The following is a 23,214-nucleotide window of genomic DNA, read 5'->3' on the forward strand; positions in this document are numbered from 1 at the left end:
AAATCCAGCAGAAGTTAAACATCAAAATATTTACATACTACTACTACTAATAATAATGATAATATTAATACAAACACATTAAAAATAATCATAATGATGATAATACTAGTGATAGAAAATACTGTTGATAGACCGAGTACCGTTGTGTCCGAGGACTGATAGCCAATGTTAATAAAGCTCAGTTCACTGATTCTACTGTGACAGAAAGATGGAGCTTGATTCCCACCTGACCGAATATCATATGTGGTGTTGTTTGCCTTCCTGGCAGAGCCCTTGGGGATGCCTCGAAGGTCAGGACTGACTCTGGTCGAACTTCCCTATTGATCAATGACTGCATATTCCCAAAGGAGTGAGTCATATACAGGGCAATTGCAGATGCAAAGCTAAAAGATTGAACTGTGTGTTATAAAGATTTGTAAATCTCCCATGCATAGTGGTTCAGTTGTAAAATGTTTCTATTGGGAAGAATGTGTATATTTGTTTTTTTCTTGTTTATTTACTGTGCAGCCCAATTGCCATCTATCAGAATAACAGCATCACTGTGGTGTAGAGGATGACATAGTACAGGCACTTCAAGTACTAGTCCTGTAGCCACATGCCAACTCTACTGTTCATCCTCGAAGCAGTTGCTGTGAAAAATAATGAAAGCCACCAATGTCTACTCCACATCCACATGGAGTCCCTCGGGCTGACTTAAGGTGTTAAAGGTGTATCATCAGTATGAAGAGGATACTCAGCTCTATCTGATGATGGCCTCTCTAGACAACACAGGTCATGAAATAATATGAAATACCAGCATTTGTAAAGCGCACAGCTATCTCAAGAGAGCTGTCCTGGCGCTTGGGGCCATCGGGATGATTAAGTGAGCTATTGCCCAGAGTCACAAGGTGCTGGGATAACCTGCTGCCGGCGATCGAACCGTGAGCCCCAGTGTTCCGGAGTCAGCCGCCCTGGCCACTGCACCACACCTCTTCCCTGATGGACACTCCTTCTAAATCGATCACTATCACACACATTCAAAATAGCTTGATCAAACCAAGGCAATCTACTTGGAGTCTCTCCAGTAAACAACTTGGATCCACAACTGATTAACAAAGACATTTCAAACATCACATCACTAAACTGTCAAGGAGAGTGTTACATCAAATTCATTTCAATTAATGAGCATGCGGGGATTTTGTTTTTACACGTAGAAGACCTGGCTGTGCTAGGTTTCTACCCCAGTATGCCTTTAGAGAAAATTCGAGGTGCCATACAATGTGTTTATAGTAAACGGAAGAGGAATGCTGATAACGCTAAAATATAAATATTGCTTAGTAAAAAGGTTACCTTTTTCTCACATCTTTCAGTTCTTGAATGTTACAATTATCTTGAAATGGCATTCACTAGCACCCTTTCATGGAATGATCTTCAGGAGAATATGAAGTGTATTATTATATATTGGTTTGTATAGCGCACTAATCACCCAAGACGGTATCCAGGAGCTTGGACAGGTGTGTAGGTTTGTGGTCCCAAGGTGCTTATATGAACAGCCAGGTCTTCAGCTTCTTGTGGAACTCAAGAAATGAGGAGGAGGTTCTGATGTGTCGAGGGAGGTCATTCCATGTCTTGGGTGCAATGTAGGAGAATGAGCGACCTACTCTTTTGTGGATGCAGGGAATGTGTGTTAGTGAGAATGAGGCACAGCCTAGGTGTCTGATGGGTTAGTGAAAATGTATGCAGCTGTTCAGGTATTCTAGCCCTGTGCTGTGAAGGGCTTTGTATTTGTAGAATGTAGAATTTGTGGGGGTATTTATAGAGCGCAGCGTTCGCTCCGGAAGGAGCATCATGGCGCTGAATTTCCAGTTTAGAGGATCGAAAACACATCCCGGAGGCTGTGTGAGTTAGATGGCTGCCTTGGTGTAGTCATCTGGAAGGTTAGAAATCCAAGTTTTTAGCATTTTTCTGAAAGGCTTTTCTTGAGTTTGACGTCTCAGATTTTTGGGCATGAGGTTCCAGGCTTTTGTGGCCAGGAAGCTAAGGGTTTTTCCACCTTTAGTCTTCAAATTGAACCTGACTGGGAGGATGAGGTTGTCATGGGAGGAGCGGAGGGATCTACTCGGGTTGTAGTGGGGGAAGCGTCTGGTAAGGTATTTAGGGCCGGATTTGTTGAAAGCTCGAAAGGTGACAATCAGCATCTTAAAGAATATTCTTTTGTGGAGTGGAAGCCAATGCAGGGATCTTAGAGCTGCGGATATTGATGATTTTCTAGGCAGCTTTAGGACCAGACGGGCAGCGGTGTGAAGTACACTTTGGAGCTTGGTCAGAGTGGACTTTTTTGCACCAGCAAGGAGACCGTTGCAGTAGTCCAAGCGTGAAATAATTAGGGCCACTGTTACTGTTTTCCTGGAATCTAGCGGTAGGAAGTCGAAGAATTTTTTTAGAGATTTTATAATTCCGAAGCATCGTCCCGCTACGGTCCAGATGTGTTGGTCGAAGGATAGGTCTGAATCGAAAAGGACGCCAAGATTCCTTGCAGATGTTATGGTCTGGGGGGGGGGGGCAGCTGAGTTTTCCGGCCACCAGAGGGCTGGGCAGAAGGTGGTATTTCTACCAATGGGGAGGATCTCCGTTTTACTGGAGTTGCATTTGAGATGGTTAGTCTCCATCTATTGGAAGACCGCCGTCATACAATTTTTGAGGTTAAGCTCTGCCTTGGTCGAGTTTTCCTCTAGGGGTACGATGAGTTGTGTGTCATCGGCATACGATGTTACAGGTATGCCGAATGACTCAATCAGGGATAAGAGTGGGATAAGGTAAATGTTAAAAAGGAGGGGGCTCAAAATGGAGCCCTCGGGTACACCGGAGGATACCCTCTTCTCTTTGGAGTGGAAGGGGCCGAGAGCGACAGTTTGGGACCTGTCGGATAAAAATGATTTTATCCAGGATAGAGCCACTTCTGAAATCCCTATGTCCGTCAGTCTATTGATCAGGATAGAGTGGGAGATGGTATCGAACGCCGCGGTGAGGTCGAGAAGAATGAGGATGGCATTCTTCCTCTGGTCTTGCAGCATCTTTATTGAGTCGGAAAGTTTGATCAGTGCTGTTTCGGTCGAATGATTGGGGCGAAAACCAGATTGTTGAGGATGAAGTATATTGTGAGCTTCCAGATAACGTTTGAGTTCTCTGTAAACCATTTGTTCGGTGATTTTTCCCAAAGCTGGGGGGAGCGAGATCGGACGAAGATTGGTGAGGTCTGACAGGGATTTGTTAGCTTTTTTCATGAGGGGTTTGACTATTCCCTGTTTCCACAGGCGGGGGACAGATCCAGTGCGGAGCGAAGAGTTAACGATATCGTTAATGATTGGGTTCACCACGTCAATGAATTGGTGGAGTACTTTGGGGGGGCAGGGGTCAGATGGAGAGCCAGATTTACACGCCAGGATGACCTCTCTGGTTTGATCTAAGGTGACCGGAGTTAAGTTCTTAAGGCTACCAGCTGGAGATAATGTCTGAGGCGGATTGCGTGCGCCTTGGGTAGTTTGTGGAGGGGGGAAATTATTTTGAATGGCGTTGATTTTTTCCTCAAAGTAGTCAGCTATTTTATTGCAAAGATCTTGGGATGGGGGGATTTCGGGTTGTAGCGCCTTGGGCTGGGTGAACAATTTCACTATTGAGAACAGGGTTTTTTGTTTCTGATTAGACTCCTTAATAGCGTTGACATAGAAGGTTTTTTTTGGCAGATTTAATGTTGGAAAGGTAGTTTTTCCTTAGTTGGATGTTAGAGAGACGGTCGGCAATGTCGTATGTACTACGCCATTTACGTTCGGCTTTTCTACACAATAGATTAGATGTGGCTAGGTCGGGGGTGAACCAGGGGGCATTGGTTTTAGGGTTTTTCTCTGTTTTGCGGGGGCGGTTGGTAGGGATCCGCGTTCTAATTTCTTGGGAGATCCAGTTGTGGAAGAGATTTGCGTCGTGTTCGATGTCTCCGGAAAGAGTGGGGGCCTGAGATTGGAGGATGGGATTAAGTGCAAGAGATTCTTGAACCTTTTTCCAGTTGACGGGGTTGTCACGATGTGGGTTGGTTTGCTGGAGGTTTGTGGGCGTACGTTTTTGATGTGGAACAGGATCAGGCTATGATCTGTCCAAATTTGAGGGACAGGGGGTAGGGTAGTTAGAGGGGGAAAATTGGTGCAAACACTGTCAAGTGTATGTCCTAGTGAATGAGTGGGCAGTATGATACTTTGCTGAAGGTTGAATATTTCTAAGGTCTGTAGAAACTTGTTGGTCTGTGGGTCGGATTTGGACTCCAGAGGTAGGTTGAAATCCCCGAGAAGGGTGAAATGAGGGTATCTAAGTAGAAGATGTCCCAGAGAGTCGCTCAGCGTGTCTAGGAACTTGGAGGCATTACCGGGTGGGCGATAGATCAGGCCACCAGAGAAGGACAAGGATTCGTTGAGTTTGATTGAGAAACCCAGGCCTTCAGTGTCACTTAAGGGGTCTAAGTTAAAAGTGTGACAGGTGAAGCAATTTTTCAGTATTATTGCAACTCCTCCGCCTCTCCCTTTCTGTCTATCTTGTCTGAAAATGGAAAAACCCTGGGGGAGGGCGATGGTTAAGTCCGGATTGCTGTCTTCCGTAAGCCAGGTTTCCGTTATCAGGAGGCAGTCGAGATCTGAATCGAGGATGAGGTCTCGTATGTCTTGGCTATGCTTACACATGGAGCGGGCATTTATCAGCCCACCTTTGAAGGGCAGCTGGCTAGCCTTGGGGGGGTATATGGGGTTGAGCGAATGGGCTGGAGTTTTGATGGAAGACCAACGGCAAAGTATACAGCTGAACGAGCCGGTAAGGATCGCCATGTAAAGTTTGCAGGAGCAATTGTTCTTACCACGTAGTAAGAGAAGGTCGCTAGGGAGGTACCTGGTGTGGGTGGTGGATTGGGCAGAGGTTCCTGCGCCTGTCGCGGTCTTGGCGCGGACGGGCGCAGACGGGCTTGCCTTAGGCGTGCCTTAGGCGCGCAAACGGCGCTCCGGCTGCGCTCGTCCGCTGCGCTTCCTGTGCATGCACATTTCTAGCTGAGGGGGAGTGGCCTAAAGTGGGCGTGGTCAGCGCGCACGCCTGGGCTGATGGCGGCCGCTCAAGAGGGAAGAAGGCGCGACAGCGTTCAGATCGGCTGTGCGCTAGAAGCGTATATTGCTGATTAGCAGAGCAGTTTTAAAAAGTACACAGGTAAGTGACACCACACAAGTTTTAAAAGCAATGTAAATTCAGAATCACTCGTACCACCAGCTCCCGGCTTCCGCCTCAGGACTGGGTCAGGAAATTGTGCGGAACGCTAGTTTTCAGCGTATATATGGGCAGGTTGGGGGGCGTGGTCTAAAGTGGGTGTGGTCAGCGCGCACGCCTGGGCTGATGGCGGCCGCTCAAGAGGGAAGAAGGCGCGACAGCGTTCAGATCGGCTGTGCGCTAGAAGCGTATATTGCTGATTAGCAGAGCAGTTTTAAAAAGTATGTATGTGTTCATGAGAAGTTTGAATTGGATGTGCTTGTGCTTCCTGAGTTGCAGTGTGATGTGGGTGCGGCATGGGAAGTCTTGCAGCAGTGTTTTGGATGGGTGTCAAGTTGTTCCTTGTGAGCTTCTGAGGTTTTAGGCTCAATATGGTAGGTTCTCAGTAAAACCTATCACAAAGGCCTTCAAATGCAATATTGGCCTATAACTTTATACGGATCTGAACTGTTGACTATCAACAGCCTCCTTGATTTTAACAGGCTAGAAATGAAGAACCAAAAAGGGGTCTTCATCTCCCTAAATAAGCTTTAGATCAGGGTAAGTGGAGCTGGAAATTTGATTGTGGGAAAATATCAGTAACTATAAATCCTAGAGATTTCTGCATGCACTAAGAAAAAAGGAGACTGGGATGATATCGGCATTGTGTTTAAGGGATCAAAAGAAAATTCAAATGAGCTTTTCTAAATCATTGTTATTACTTTTGATGAATTCGAAAATAATTTAGCTTGCTCAAATTTGCCTTCTGAGCTTTGTCCTTTAATTAGAAAGATATACAAAAGACAGCACAGAAGCAACATTGAAGTATTTTCTTACATCAAAAAAATTGAATTTGTAGTCTTAACAAGGGAATGCTTGAGAGACATCCCAGGGTTTTCAGATATCTATTCAAATATGTCTGACTTATAGGTGAATATGAGAATAGTCAAATTTCAAACATGTGTCAATCCAGGTTGAAGACAAACTAGATTCACGCTGACAGTGCAGTGCCTGAGGGTAAACATATTTGTAACAGGAATATAAAATAGTTGGTACACCATTTATTATTGGATTAGCCCATCTTTCTTAATAAACAATATTTGAGTAAAAATGTTTGTGAATCTAATATTTGTAGTGAAATTAAAACTCAAGATCTGATCAATATGGAATTCTTGGTGGTGGCAACTTGCGTAGGAAACATTTTTAATTTTATTTTTTTTTAAAGCTCTGAACTGTATTAAGCAATTCTTAAAAGAAGTTCTGATCTTTCTTTTCAACTTTAAAAAATTCATAATCTTAGAATATAGCAGATGTTGATTTCAGGCAATAGTATTCTTTCCTTTAGATGGCAAAAATGGTCCAGTTGCCAGCCTCCTAAATTGTCCTATAGCTCCTGTAAAAGAGTTTTCCATACATTAGCGTACCTCATAACTGGAGCCAAGGAGAACACACATAGACTTCTTCATTCAAACAATCTACACGAAAATTAACGTCAAAGCCCATATTATGGCTTTTAATGTGCTTCAGCTATAACATCCTGCTTAAAACTAGAACTAATAACTAACCTTCACAAGTGTTACCTGTTCTACCAGAAACAAAGTGCTGTTAAATGTGGCAACTCCTAAATGGAAGAAGTCCATAAGAACCAATCATGGGTTTTGATTCAACACCAGGAGAATCGGCAGGAATTCCTTTGTTGGTACTTAAGAGTCTCCTCCTCCAACCTATCCGTCTGTTGATCACTAAAGACGTACCTATTCAAGTGTTTTTTTAGAGAGGCCATTTTCCAAATTTCGGTTAATATGCTATTAGTATAGTTAAATATGTAATCCATTCCTAGGGTTCTCTCTCCACTATCCACATACTTTTCTTTCAGTGCTTAATTTAAGCTGGCGTTTTCCACTGTTCTGCACTGGTACTTACTTGTCAACACAGGTGCTTGTGACAGTCTGCCACAAGGTGGGCCACAAGGTGGCGCTGTCTGGCTAATGTAGAGATGACCAAAACAACAGCTAATTATTAATTCAACATACATTAAAAATTACTATTACCTGCTGCCCGGGCAATTCTTATAGCTTTTGGGGCCTGAAATATTTGGAACTGCCACACTTGTAGGAGTGTGATGGATAGTATTTGTGTTGTTATTATCATTGGCAGCAGAGCAGGGGCAATGTGTGGTGCAAGCTACAGTGGTCTCCTGTCGAGAGCCCTGGCACTTATTTTTTAACAAATTAAGCACTGATTGCTTTGTATTATTGAATTGTTTTATGTATAGCACACTATTGTCAAACACAAACAATCATCTCTGATCATTTGGGCTGTAGACATCGCAACGTAATATGGGCACTAAGATGTATGTCTTCTTGCAATGTGAGCTTTTCTTGTTGTTTGCCCCTGTGCTCCAAATCTGCTTAGGTGTCCATAAAGGAGGTGTGAGTGACACTGTCAAGGACAGAGAAGCGGAAGTCATCCTAATCCTTACCTTCCATATAAAGCTCCGGCGTCATTGTCGCCATTGGAGTGCTTCTGTTGACCTCCCTTCCAGTTCCAATGAGAGAATACTGGCTTCCTGACTCCCACTGCTCCACTTCCAAAGAACTGCTGCATTTATTTTCTATCCACACTGTTTGCCTTAGTGTGCACAGCTGGAGTTCACATCCTTCCTCAGTTTTCATGATGCTTGTGCAGTGAGACCTTTTTCAGGGTGGGCATGTGTGTAGACCACTCATCAGGACTGTAGTTGAGTGTTTCTCAGATAGCACGAGAGCGTGTGCGGGACAGAGTATGTGCAGCTTTGAGAGGTCCAGTAGTAGGGGTGAGTAACACAGGATGGGTAACAGCTGCCTCATGTTTTCTGGCTTTAAAGTGCAGAGGCTTTGGAAGCTAAGGTTGAGGTTGTAGGTAGATCTATCCGCCTGATCAACTGGAGGGGCTGCTCTCAGGTAATATGTTGAATGACTTCCTGTTAGAACTTAACCCCTTGCATGCTTCAGCGATTCTGCGCCTGTGCGGCAAAATCGCTAGTGGGCGGGTTTTATGACGGCCCCCAGCCGTCATCAGCACACGAGCGCCATAGTGCATGACGGATGGGGGCCCTCATCAGCATGCAAGGGGTTAATGAACAGAACCTTATTCTTACTGAGTGCCCCATTCACAAATGTTCCACTGGATAACATCAGAATGTATCCTCTTAGGACTTAACCCTACTCTTAGAATAACTTGGCCTTTTTTGGAACTCAAAGAGAGTACTCAATTTGTTGATATCTTAGTTACTCAGGAGCTCTCAAATCTGTAAACCATTTGTGCGCACAGAAACGTAACAGGCGAAGGATTCAAAAGTACACTTACTTATAAACGTTAGATTTTGATGGATTTTTTTTTTTTTTCTGTGGTGAAACCCCTTCCCCATACACCTCGTTACACATAAGGGTGCACTCTTTAGTCCCAAATTTAAAAACTTTGGGTCTCATTTGCCAGAAAGTGCCAGAGCACGGCACTGCAAGACCTTTGGTTCCACCACAGTGCAGCACTTTCAGAGCATAGGGATTCGTCATATCTACATGGATATGGCAGATCCCTTTGCTCTCCCCTGCGCAGGCGCACAATTTGCTGCCATGCACCGATGCAGGCACCTTAGCACCACGGTGCCAGGATGCCTGCATCACGGGGATGAAAGTTTATGTGCAGGACGGTGTCCCTTCTTGCACATAAAGAATATGAATTGGCGTTTTTCAACTCCTATGTGTGCTGCATTAGCACACATAGAACTTGCAAAACTTCATTTTTAGGTCTCGCCTGAGCCAGCGCATGCGCTACACTGGCGACACATTTAGTAAGTGGGCATTCAAAAACTCCAACCACAGCTTTCTGTGTGGCCTCGAGCGTGCGGTTACACGCACAGTTGTGAGCAGAGGCGACATCTGGCTTTCCTCTCTCGTCATGGGCATGCGCGCACGCATGCACCACTCGCGTGCCTATTCATTCATGCACCTTTAAAGGTGTTGGCTCGAAAATACAGTAAAGTATTTTGGCTCTACATTCTGTTATGAAAACATTCTACAAACGCAGTATGTGCCTCCCATACAAGACAGAAATTTAGACTTGGCGGATGTCGTCCAACTTGCCCTTTAATTAAGGATATAATATTCAAAGACTCTTTCTTGCAAGTCGAGCGATAACAACTGGCAGGTTTCAGCTTGCGGGCTTTAAATTCACCGAGTAACACATCCTTTTATGTGTGACAAACCCAAAAAATAATACAGCAAAGTAAAAAAAAAATCCTTCCAGAGACAGTGCCTCTGGACAGACTGGAAAAGTGGTGACTGAGCTTGCAACTGTAAACAGACACACGCCGAAAGCAATCGGGTACTCTGGGTCGTGTTTTCGCAGCAGCTATGCTCCTGTTTGGCAACGTGCACTTTGGCATTGAAAGAAAAGGCAAAAGTCACTCACCTCCAGGGTTTTCACCAAAATCTTAATGTACAGTTTCGAGATCCCCAGCAAGAAGCCAAACATGAAGGGCACCATTATGAGAATTAACATCACTGCCACCCACACCGACAGAGCGTGCAGGATCACAGCCACGAAGGTCTCCATGGCTCACGCTCACAGGTCGACCTCTCACCACGAGAATCCGACTGCCCCGCCGACTCTACTGACTGCTCACATCCAACGCACAGCAAGTTTTCCCTGATCTTTGACTCTAGGGGAGAAAACAAAGTCGCAGGAGAGCCGAGTTCCTCCTTCCCTGACACACCCCCATTGGGGAGAAATCCGACAACTCTACCAATCACTGACTAATGGTTTAAATTAAAAAAGCATGGCTTGCAAGCGCTGGAAGGAATTTTTGGCAAGAGCAAAACCCTGACTTTAATATGCGCAGGTCACGTGTGAGTGGTTTATCCAGACCAGTTTGTTGTTACATTCTGGCACTGCCACGTTCAGATTCTCTCTATAACTGCAAGCGGAGGACTGAAGATAAACAACATATCTGCAATTAGGACCCACATATGGTACATGTGGCACTGGCACCTTTAGCCAGCCCTCGCTTTTCATGCTGATTTTTGAGGAACTAGTTGCAGTTTTAAAAGTGAAACTACAAGTCCCAGAACACACTATGAGAATAGCTTAAAAAGCTAGGCCGTACTGCCTGATGTGTCACTAGTGTTCCGACAAATGCACAATTACCACCTTTTAACTCTTGCTTTAAAAATATGGGTAATTCTTAACTTTCCCCCACAATATTCCAGGTCTAGGACTGGAGTTAAAATAGTAAATATGCTGCCTGGTTTATTTTGGGGAAAGTTGCACAATCCCTACGTCTGAAGTTAGAACTAGTATATTTGAATTCCCAGTCCCCAGCCTCAGACTCGCCTGATAGGGCATTCCAGAAGTTCCCAATGGATGTTCTGACAAATCAATAGGTCTCGCCTTTGGGGCCTTATAAGTGTTTAACAATGCAACAGTTTATGTTGTTGCACCAAGGATATTGGGCTGCATAACTAAGTACTTATAAGGTCCAAAAAGCGAGACAATGCTTTTTCTAATGATTGTTTATGAGTTGATTTCCTCGTTATGTGTGCTGCAGAATGCAGCATGCATAGAAAGAGGAAAGAAACAAGGAGAAGAGAATACATCTCTCCTTTTTGCGCCTCCCTACGCCTCCTCAGGGGAGGCATAGCATTCAGACGCATTTCCAGGTTTACGATTTCTCGTAAATCTGGAAATGTGTCAGGTTCACCAACAGCAACACCCATCGAATGTCCCCTTCACGCAAAGTGCTGCGTGTAAAGGGGCTGTAATTAGAAGGACAGGAAAAGCCACGCAGGGTGGCTTTACCTGTCCTTGTAAATATGAGGCAGCAAAATGCGCTGCCGGTGAGTAAAAGAAAATTATGCACAACGCTTTCCCTACTGTTGTACTCCTTGGAGTGGGAATAGTAATTCTTAACCCTCCCCCTTTCTAATGCTTTCCCTACTGTTGCACTCACTGGAGTGGGAATAGTAATTTTTACCCTCCCGCTATCCAACGCTTTCCCTACTGTTGCACTCTCTGGAGTGGGAATAGTAATTTTTACCCTCCCACTATCCAACGCTTTCCCTACTGTTGGACTCGCTGGAGTGGGAATAGTAATTTTTACCCTCCCACTATCCAACGCTTTCCCTACTGTTGCACTCACTGGAGTGGGAATAGTAATTTTTACCCCTACGCTATCCAACGCTTTCCCTACTGTTGCACTCACTGGAGTAAGAATAGTAATTTTTACCCCTACGCTATCCAACACTTTCTCTACTGTTGCACTCACTGGAGTGGGAATAGTAATTTTTACCCCTACGCTGTCCAACGCTTTCCTTACTGTTGTAGTCCTTGGAGTGGGAATAGTTATTCTTAACCCTCCCCCTATCTAATGCTTTCCCTACTGTTGCACTCACTGGAGTGGGATTTTTACTCCTACGCTCTCAACACTTTCCCTACTGTTGCACTCTCTGGAGTGGGAATAGTAATTTTTACCCCTACGCTATCCAAGGTTTTCCCTACTGTTGCACTCACTGTAGTGGGCATAGTAATTTTTACCCCTACGCTATCCAACGCTTTCCCTACTGTTCCTATCACTGGAGTGGGAATAGTAGTTTTTACGCCTATGCTATCCAACACTTTCTCTACTAGTAAATTTTACCCTTCCGCTATCTTACGGTAAAAATATTGTATATTTTTTATTAATATTATATATATATATATATATATATATATATATATATATATATATATAAAGAAATTAAATTGTATATTTTTTTAACTTACATTAATTATTTATTAATTTTAAGTATGTTTAAGTTAATTATATTTATTATTTCATTAATTTTCAAATACTTTTAAGACATTAAAAAAAAAATCGATATTTTGACTAACTATATTCTTTACAACAATATTTTTGATTCGATATTTTTGTACTTACCTGTTTGGAGATAGGGATTCGATATTTTTGCATTCTATATTTTTTCCTCGATATTTTGGTAAGTCTATATTTGTGTCATCGATATTATGTCAGTGATCCGGGTGGGATTCATCACCGCATGAAGCAGATCAAGCCCCAACTATATCAGCCAAGTGGGGTGCAGAGACCTGAGTCAAAAAATGATACCTGAGGAGTGTGAATGGCTGCTGCTGATTAGTCCAGATGTGTGCTGGACTGATGAGTCTTTTATGCTGACCTGCAACTTAAAAAAGGAGATCAGAAAAATTTAAATAATCCATCAAGAACAGAGGAGAGAGGATGTGGTTTTACGGCTAGATTGCCGACTTTGGAGCTGAGAAACCAAAGCTCGAGCCTCGGGGTCAACTCCACATCCTGTGATTTTGGGCAAATCACGTAATTTTCCAGTGCCTACCAAAAAAACCCCACAAAAATTAAAGTGTCCTTGTGTAACGTAACTGGTGCTCATGTAGAGTGCTGCAATATCTTTGGGTCGAGTTTGCGCTATATAAATGTGCAAAAAAAACAGATAGATCTGGACAGAGCTTCAAGTCTCAATCTCTTCGAAAAACTGATGAAAGTTCTGGCTGTAGTGGGGACTGGATCCAGAGTTGTGAGTTAGGTGGAGACTATTTGATTCCTTATAAGATCTGGAAAGATTATCTAATTGACCTGTAAGGAAATGAATGAGGGATCTGGGTAGGAAGAATATGCTATTTCACCAGCACTAACTGGAAATCTTATTATGCTATAAAGTCCTCACATGCTTCTCGTCCCAGCGGACTGCCATGGCGCTCATGAAATGCGATCCACCAAGATGGGGCTCTCTTCTGACTATTATATTTAACTTGGTTATCTATTCTGGATATGTTTTACCATCTTGGAAGGTGCTAAATTCTATACCCCATTTACAAAAGAGGATCCAGAGGATCACCTGCATAGCTACCGTTTGATCTCACTATTAATGCCGACTAAAAAATATTTGCAAGACAGATTCTGCATTACCTCTAAAACTGGGTGGATGATTCGAACAAAATATCTTTTCAACCGACAGGTTTTCGGTTGATATGTTCCACCTTAGAAAACTTTGTGGCACTATCGCTTATGGCCCAGAAAGATTGGCAAAATATGATTTCAAATCTTTTTGTTTCCTTTATTCATTTTTTCATTACTTTTGACAAAGTGAACAGATCGAAGCTGTGGTTCGAATTGAAATCTTGGGGGATTGTCCAAGGCTTACTGATATTTTACCGTTTGATCTCACTATTAATGCCGACTAAAAAATATTTGCAAGACAGATTCTGCATTACCTCTAAAACTGGGTGGATGATTCGAACAAAATATCTTTTCAACCGACAGGTTTTCGGTTGATATGTTCCACCTTAGAAAACTTTGTGGCACTATCGCTTATGGCCCAGAAAGATTGGCAAAATATGATTTCAAATCTTTTTGTTTCCTTTATTCATTTTTTCATTACTTTTGATAAAGTGAACAGATCGAAGCTGTGGTTCGAATTGAAATCTTGGGGGATTGTCCAAGGCTTACTGATATTTTAATTGCACTGCACAGTGATTGATACATGGGTTAGGGTGAAACTATCCGATGGAAAAGTGATGACTCAGAAAATGGGCACCTTCAATGGCCTAAAACAAGGATGCGTCCTAGACCCTTTGTTATTCAGTTTATACATCTCTGATCTAAATGGGGTCTTACTACAAGAAAGAGGTGATTTACCCAAATTGTCCAGTTCAAAAGTTCTGTCTTGGAGCATATTTTCTGTCTTTGTTCCGTAATTCTCGACCTCCGTCCGTGATATCTGATACCTATTTTTAACAGTGAGGAAGTTAGATCAGTCAAGGATGCAATCCTATTTTGCTTCATAGGCTGTTCACCAAAAGCTGTTGGACACATAACTAACTACTTGTCTCATGCATTTGAAAGGTGGGAAGCTTCAACGCTGGGGAGGAATCAAGTGTTTGAGTACCATGCTTTTATATGTACTGTTTTTGTCCAGTTTTAGAAAGAATTGATTTAGCCGTTGGTTACTCTTTTATTATGTTTTTAAAATCTGAGCTTTTATTGTATAGGATTGTATACTGTAACTGATTTTGAAAAAATGGAGACAATAAACTAACTTATTCTCGTAACGCCAACATTTTATGCAAGATGGTAGAGACAATTGACTGACCCAGCCAGACTTTGTAGCAGGTGATGGAAGTCAGTGTAGTTGCAACCAATCACGTACATTGCTCACGCTTGCTAAAAGCGCAAGTTAACGGTGGTGCCACCAATTGCAGCAAGAGGCCCCATTATGTCCTTTTCTTCTGTGGTGTTTTGGGGGCAGGCAACTTTCTCACAGTTCCTGAGCATTTTGCATCATATAAGCATTTAATCAAGAAAGCATCTGTCTAAACGTTTGAGGGAACATCCCAGTAGTGGCGGCTGGCTTCAATAAAAAATGTTGGGGCACAAAGCCGCTACTCACCATAAACTCGGAGCTGGAGCACGACCGCTGCAGCACTTCTACCTTCCATGAGCAGGACAAGGAAGGACTTCCTTCCTGCTTGTGGAACAGAACTCCAACCAATCCTGGAGCTGCTTTCATGATGTGAAAGCAGCTCCAGGATTGGTGCGGGCAGGCTCACCCAGTGCTCATTTTGAGGCTAGGGGCCTGTGCCAGCAATCCCCAGCCTGTTTCACAGTCTTTGGATTGCTGGGTCTACACTGCGCATGCCGGAAAAGACGGCTGTAGACAGCTGGCAAATCTGTCATGAGCACTGTAGACCAGTGCTGTAATCCTGCATTTGCAAGGTTCCGCCCCGCCCCCACCCTTGCGCTGTACACAGCGTGAGCCGATGCATTGGCAAATAAACAACATGAAATTGAATGCTATTTTATTTATTCGTATTTGCCTGCTGCAACAGCAGAGGCCGTCCCTGCACCCCAGACGCATAACTCGGACTAATCAGTCTTCTGTCTCTCCCCCGCAGGTAAACATGATGCTGAGGTTCCTGAACCTGGCTTTCAATGGATTCGGAAATGAAGGGGCCCTTGCCCTGGGTGAGGCGCTCAAGCACAACAGCACCCTGCTTCACCTGGATATCAGCAACAACCGCATCAACAACGAAGGGGCCGGTCGGCTGTGCAGGGGCCTGGAGGTGAACGACACGCTGCGCATTCTGAAGGTCTGCCTGGCTGCCTGACCTCTGTCTGATGCCGGGGACGGGAGTGCGGGGATGGGAGGTGAGAGGGGAGCAAAGAAACGCACATCTGTTAGCTCGTGTAGAACGATGTCCAGGTTACCCATAGACAGATACTATCAGGGGTGTAAAACAGGTCACAGCAGCTCCTGTGGCACAACGGGCAAACTTTCAAGGTTCCTCCATTCAGTACAAGGCCGATGAATATCTGTGAGACATTGGTGTTGCTTTTCACATTCTGCAGGGTGACCCCATCATTTTGCTCTAAACCACTGGATACTACCTACATAGGCCATTATTGCATGTAACCCCTTCTTTCTATATGAAATCTAAGCTTCTGCCTAAAATGGTTTTACGAGGACCGTTTTATTATGTGCTATTACTGTGTGTGGCGATACTGCATGCTGTATTAACAGGTTGAAATCCGTGGCAAAACCATGACATGCAGAAATCACGGACACCGATTTCCACATTGTGGGCCTGATTCACAAAATACCTCCACACTTGTGGCAGATGCCCCACAGTTGTGGGGAGTCTCTGCACCGAGGGCAGTCTCTGCAATGAGAATTCTTATTGTGGAGATTCCACCGCAGTGGCGTAACGAACCTTTGGGGGCCCCCCTCCAGGGTACGTGAATGGGGCCCCTCCGGACTCAATCTAGAGGTCCCATGCAGAAGTGCGGTGCTGATGGGGCCCCCTGGAGGGTGAGGGCCCCCCTCGCACCGCGGGGGCTGCAGGGGCCTGTGTTACGCCCCTGCCCCGAGTGCGCATACTCCCCTACGACTGAGCAGACTTCACCAAGAGTGGGAGATCCTTTGTGACTTAGCACCAAAGTGCTTCAAACTTGAGTTACCGATGCCCCTGGTTTTGTTCTGCACTATCGGGGTATTACCCCGATAATGCAGAAAATGAAGTCCACAATGCTGAACCCACCAGCGAAAACACTTTTTGTATGAATGGCAGCCTCTTGGGTATACTAATTGCAGATCACATAGTTTCTGGTTGTAAGAGTCACTGGAAGTAATCCAGAGCTTGGCTCTGCTGTAGTACCTTATATTCCCCTGCATAACACTGTACAGGAATGCTATGGGCCCTGTGAAGTCTGTTTAATGGGACAGAATTCCAAACACATGCCTTTCTATGGCATAGCGAGAATGATATGCCATAGAAATGAGGCTGTTTCCCTACAGCTTTGGATCAAATGAGAGAGGTGGTAGGAGAGAAAACCCTGATGCCCGGTGCACGCCACAAATGGTGTCTTTAAGGGACAAGGAGTTGAAGAGAGTCGGACTATATGGACCACCAGAAGCTCTTCTTTCTTCTAAATTGATGACCTAATAACACCTCACGTCTTATATCATCAATTATTGTGCACCCTTTCTGGGGGAAACTTACTTTTTACTTGAGGACTACGCAGACAGTGCTTTCATTCTCTTCCATGACCACATTTTATACTTGATGAAATAAGCCAACACACTTGACTCACTTTGTTGATTGTGAGTTGTTAGGCAACACATGTCACTTGCAGGGAACTTCAGAAGAAGTAAATCTATTTAATTTTCTCAGCCTTGGAATGCATAAAATGTTTGAAATTCATCTTGTAACTTTGTGTCGTTGCAGCTCTCCCGGAATCCTTTGACGGTGGAAGGGGCGATGATGCTGTTGACCGCGGTCAAAAAGAACACTGAGTCTAAATTGGAGGAGCTTGACATTTCAGTAAGATGGAAGACATAAGCATATTTGTACACACTCTAGATTTGCAAAAACACAGCTTGAGTAAAATTAGGCACATGCCTACCACTGGAAGCCTCCAGACTGGGCAACTAAATGATACTGCACCTAAGGGTACATAGCCACAGGGGGTGTGTGAGCAGCAGGAGTTCTGGAATGAAACTAGGTAGAAGAACTTAAGGGATCCAGTGCGTAAATCATGGACATGTCTCCACACACAAGACTGTTTTGGGGGGAGCTTGTACAATGGGAATATTTTCTGAGTACATTCATGGGAATGACTTTTTAGTTTGCTTGATGTAGTGGGCTAAAGGTGGGGATATTACAATATGTTTTATGGTGGAACCAGCTATTAGGATATTTGGGTGTGTAAATGGCATTTTCGATGTATATCCATACAAAGGGCTGTTTTGTACTTGGTGCTAGTAGTTGTGTCTGTAGTACAACCTACCATCGAAAAGGTTATTTTGATGGAAAGTGAGCGAATTTGCCAGTGATGTGATTGTAAAAATCAATCAGGCATTCTTGTGTAGGAAGTGTGTATGCAGACATCATTTGAAACTCTTGCACTGACGGGGCCAAGTCTTGTGTTTTCAGAGGTGGTCTTCTGTACTGAATAGTGACCGGTTGTCCTGTTTGCAGTCACCAGCCTGGCTCCTATGCTGACTGGTCTTTTTACTATGCAAACCATGAATGTGTCGAATGACCTGTGTTCTGTCTTGCAACTTCTGGTGGGCAACCTTCTTTCTTTCTGTCCAGACTCCTGGTAAATGCTTTGTGTGCACTGTTCATGGACAGAGATAGTTTGCACTGTAACCAGTCAATGGACTCCTGTCACCAACCAGTCTCCTTTCCAGATTGAACAACTCTGGTTTTTATTAATCCACTGTTTAATCCCTTGTTTCCTCTCTTAGATGACCCTACCCTGGTCTACTGTCTTCACCTTCCACTGCCTGGTCGCTTCTCTTTAGTGGCCAGCAAAGTGCAGCCTCCGTGCAACAATGTTTCCCAAGTCTTAGTTCTCATTGTACACTGACCCATCCCAGATCTTCTTTCTTAACGACCGATAACAAGTCTCCTCTCTTTGTCGTACATTGCCCAAACTCTTCTCTTTGTTGACCAGCACAGTGCAGCCTCTGTGCACTGTGTTTGTTTATTTATTTATTTATAGAGTTTTGTATAACTCGACCCGACGGTATCAGAGCGCTTTACATAGTTGGTAGAGTAGCAGTTACATTAGTTGCATATTGGGTAAATGCCATTACATGGGTAGATAGCGACAGTAAACATAAGACGTGTACAATAGAGAGTAGCATTGCGTGAGTTACATATGGAGTGGATCCAGTTACATGATGTAAACACAAGCACTATACATAATTTGCAGGAAAGCGGTTACGTGAATCACATAAGGGGTACATACAACTGCAAGGAATCAGGACAAATACACAGCAACGGTATATATAGCTGATAAAAATAACAGTTATGTGAATTACATATGAGGCAAATACAGTTTCAGGGAGTAAGCACAGAGACATAGCAGCAATGCACACAAGGGGTATGCGATAAACAGTAACCGCTGTCTTGGGTGTGCTGAGCTGCTCAGTTCGAGGTAGCTTAGGTGTATACCTGACAAGTTGATGAAGAAATGCTGTAGTGTCAGGGTATGATTTTTGTTCCAGGAGAGTCTGACATCAATCTGCCCCACTGCCCAAGTTGTACATCAGCGTATGTGTACAGGTAAAGGGGCACGACCAGATCGCACCAAAAGGGCTGCAATAGGACTCAGCTGACATGAAGAAGATAGTATCAGTATGTTTAGTTCCCCTTCGTCAAGAATGTTCCCTAAGACAACAGTCAATATTCTCCACAGGCCAACTTCTGGCCTGCACCGGGAAAACGTCTTCTAGTGCAGTTGGCAGATGGGAGGCACTGCACCCGGTAGCCTCGATCATGGAGAGATATTTCAACAACAGTTTCAGTACTCTATACAAAATTAACAGTGTTTCTTGTCACAATCCATAGTCAATAAATTTAACTAATTTTGTACATAAGGAAAAAAGTATCCAAATTCAACAGATGTTTTTCTTGTTCCAATGTTCTCTTTATTTATCGCGAACAGATTCTTCTTTCACAAATTGATTCATCATGGCCAACTTGTTTAGTCTCTTTCAGAGACTTCTTCAGGGCTCTCAATGTATGGCATATAGTATATTCTTCAAGCAAAAGACAGTATTTCAGAGGCAGTGTGAATAAAGTATTAGTTACAGTGTATCCGTATCACCAGTTGATATGGATACACTGATCGGACTGCGTGCGGTTACTAGGCCGTTTCATGATTGTTTGAACACTGTACAGAGTACTTATTTCACACTGCCTCTGAAATACTGCATTTTGCTTGATGAATATACTATATGCCATACACTGAGAGCCCTGAAGAAGTCTCTCAAAGAGACGACACGCGTTGGCTATGATGAATCAATTTGTGAAAGAAGAATCTGTTTGCGATAAATAAAGAGAACATTGGAACAAGAAAAACATCTGTTGAATTTGGATACTTTTTTCCTTATGTGCAAAATTAGTGAAATTTATTGACTGTGGATTGTGACAAGAACCACTGTTAATTTTGTATAGAGTGCTGAAACCGTTGTTGAAGTATTAAGGTTGTAGGACTAGTTCCTATATTGTGGGGAGTATAGAGGGAAGTACTCCCTGGTTTCGTGCACTTATAATCAAACAAGGGGACACCATTCATGTGTTGGGTGCGGATTCTATCAGCCTCTGCCCTCTGCTCTGTTGCATGCATGGAGAGATATGACCACTTCCTCCCTCTCTGTCCCCTGGACCAGCGAGTCACACACCGGCGGGGGGTTGTTGGGGTAATTTCCTCAATATTTGCATCTACTGGTGTCTCTTCCATGCTAGCCTTCTATTACGGCTGCAGCGCTGGGGTGAGCGAGTGATTTGAGCCACCAAGTAGCCGGGAACCAGGTGGGATGCCATGCTCACCATAGACCGCCATGGCCGCCTCCTTCTCCTTGCTCCCGGGGCCAACAAGTCACACACCCATGGGGGAATGAAAAGAGCAGTTTCTAGGTACTGCAGCCACCAAATTCCGAACCCCAGTCATCCGCAGATTAACCTAGCAGCATTAGGGTCGGGTCAAGAGAGTCACTCGGGAGAAGAGTGCAGCCGTGGGCTCCTGGGGGATATATGGGTTCCTTCTCCTCCCTGTCTCAAGAGCAGACAAGCCAGACACCAGTGGGGACTCAGGAGGCTGGTCCCATGGAACTGAGGCCACCACAGACTATTTCCTGCTCGCCCGCAGCTGGAGCCAGACCGGTCAAGTAGAGTGAGCAGCTGGTCAGTAGAGAGCGGGGTAAGTGGTGGGCTCACCTGAAACGAAACATAGCTGCCTCCTTCTTCCCGTCCCCAGGTCCCGCAAGCCACACGCTTGAGTGGCAAAAAGGGGCGACGTCTGTGGGCTCCTGCAGCTGGCCCAGGTTTTCTCCTGCAGTCAGGGAATGAGCCACTGGAGTGGGTCCGGACCAGTTGGCGTGAGTGGGGGCACCAAATGCAAAATACCTTCCTGGTGCTCTCTCGACCCTGTACCCTCTGGTGAGATTCACTGCCCGTAGTATCGAGCTTCACCTTTTCCATCTGCAAGGTTCATTTTTTAGTTTCTTTAAAAGTTTCCAGTTTCTTTAGAGGTTTAGACCTATGCTGACGCTCGCTGGAGTGATTTTTTGCTGGGGGATTTATGCTATATGGCGATCCCTAACCCGGGAGCTCCGAAGGGGAGCACCTTAACAGTCGTCCATCTTCGGTTTGCTTTCCCCCAAGTCCTAGATCTCAGTTATGCACCGGCCTTCCTAGATCTCCTTAATGCACTGATGTGTCCCAGGGTTCCTCTATGCATTGACCAGTCCCAGCTTTTCTTTATCCCCTGAAGTGTCCTTGGTGGCATCTGTACACTCACTAGTCTCAGATTCCCTTTAGGAGTCTCCAACCAGTTAATTGCAAGCTACCAGTTGCTCCCAGACACCTTCAGAGTAGCTCACAGCCTTGAGTTTATTTTTAAATAAGCACAAGGTCATATTTTCCTTTTAAAGTTAAGGGGAGGCTGTGTTGATTTTACATTATTATCATCAGGCTGCTGATAGCAGGGCCTGATAATGAGCAGTGCTGTTTGATTTATGACCCAGGCTGAGACTGGGTCACAGAGGTGAACAACAAATCACGCACTGAGGTATTTAACTCTTAAATAAAAATCCTTGTCAGATCGGTATTGAAGCTGTGAACAAAAGGATGTTTCTGAATGCTTTTAAATGGAAGAAGAATAAAATGGAAGACTGCGCTCTCACTGACATGCCTATCAGCCCTTTTATAGTGTCGATAGTCCTAGTATGTTGTTCAAACCTTGGTATCTGGCTCTATATACATTTAACTTAAAGACAATAAAGCTGAGTGTGGGGGTGTCTGGTAACAATGCGCAAGTTGTTTTACCTTCATTAGCTCACAATGATTTTCCCTGATCTGAAGTAGCTCTCACCATAGAAAATGTTGGAGACCCTTGCTTTAGACACAGACCTGTCCCCCTCTCTTAACATACCAGCTCCCAATCTCATCTGTTCACCTAGCAGTCACTTTAATGTTTACCATAAGCACTGACTTGTCACAGGTGTGTTTAGTGCAATTACCAGTCCCAGGTCTCCTCTGTGCAGTCAACTGCCCCATATATTTTCTAGTGAATACTGATACAGCTCTTCCCTGTCCCAGTCATGATGCCCATTCAGAAGCACCAGCCTGCCATAAATTCCTCTGGGTCCCTTATCTACCTTTAATGTCAGGCCTACTGGGTGACCTGTTCAATTGGCTGTAACTCTTTACCGCTCTTGACCTTTTCGGTGCTCCATACTTAGATACCCATGCTTGTTCTTTAAGCAATCACCTTATTCCACATTCAGGGACCTTTGGCTGATCTTGGTCTGACACCATGATGCATTTAGCAGTGATCCTGTCCATTCTTCTCTTGGCCAATTTTACCATTCCATTTATCGGTGATCCCTGGCTACAATTGACTAGTCACCGAATTGTATTCAGCTGCTGGCTGCTCTTGACTAGCGACTGTAATACACTTGCAGTGACTATAATACTCACAACCCGAAGGTACAAGAGATTACGCCTTCCTTCGTTCTCCCGAGAGATCTATATTACTCACACAACGAGAAGGTCACAAACATAAAACGAAATGAAACTAAAAATAGAAAAGGTAGAGAACCAGAAAAGAGAGAAAAACAAAAAAACTAGCTAACGTAGTTCCTGGCCATACCTACCCAAATTGATCAACAAACAATCGAGTCAATTTGGGAAAACCCTATGGGTTTTTAAAAATTGCCCTCACCCACTAGATTGTGGCGCGCTTCATCATAAGGCCACTGGCACACCCTTCTTCAAAAGGAATACCTTTTCCTTTTGGTTACCCTCTTCGTATCTTGTTTCTTTACACAAGGTATACTCCTTTTATTGTTTATGGTTCACACCCTGGGGCAAGCCAATGCACAGGGTGGAATTATATTATTTTTGCAAAAGGATTATGAAACAGAATTATTTCAAACATGGAATCCCAAGTGCAGAGAACAAATAAGATTAAACTGTCGAAGTGGGTACCCATGTAAATGTTTATTATGGATAATTCCTGGCAGGATTAAGAACTCATTCTAATTGGATATATGTGAGAACCACCAACTCCATTACCCTGTCTGCTGGGTCGACATGTTTCAGCCTTTCACTATTGCCCAACAGGGTCAAAAGGCCTTCCTCAGGATACAGATCCCTTAACCTTTGTAACACTCCCTCCTAGTTAATCACTGTATGTTAGGGAGGGTGGATGTGGTCATAATTGCCCTTAGTAGACGCTTCAAATGGCATACCTACAATCATTAAACAAACAAACTGATAATTATGGTCTACACCCCTCAACTGGATTCACCCCTATAACATTTACCAATAATGTATTTGCACAACAAACTGAGATCAACTGTTACTCTGTGCTCACCCCGA

The 23,214-nt window shown here is 44.1% G+C and overlaps 1 protein-coding gene across 1 annotated transcript in view; it reads left to right on the forward strand.

The window, feature by feature from the left end:
- LRRC74A (leucine rich repeat containing 74A) overlaps window positions 1-23,214 on the forward strand; it is a 173,124-nt gene that overhangs the window by 48,713 nt on the left and 101,197 nt on the right. Inside the window, exons 8-9 of the mRNA XM_086936619.1 lie at window positions 15,214-15,408; window positions 17,044-17,139. Of these exons, the coding sequence (XP_086792745.1) occupies window positions 15,214-15,408; window positions 17,044-17,139 (291 nt within the window). The remainder of the gene's footprint in view (window positions 1-15,213; window positions 15,409-17,043; window positions 17,140-23,214) is intronic.

Source organism: Lissotriton vulgaris, chromosome 9, assembly GCF_964263255.1.
Source record: "Lissotriton vulgaris chromosome 9, aLisVul1.2, whole genome shotgun sequence".
NCBI lineage: Eukaryota > Metazoa > Chordata > Amphibia > Caudata > Salamandridae > Lissotriton > Lissotriton vulgaris.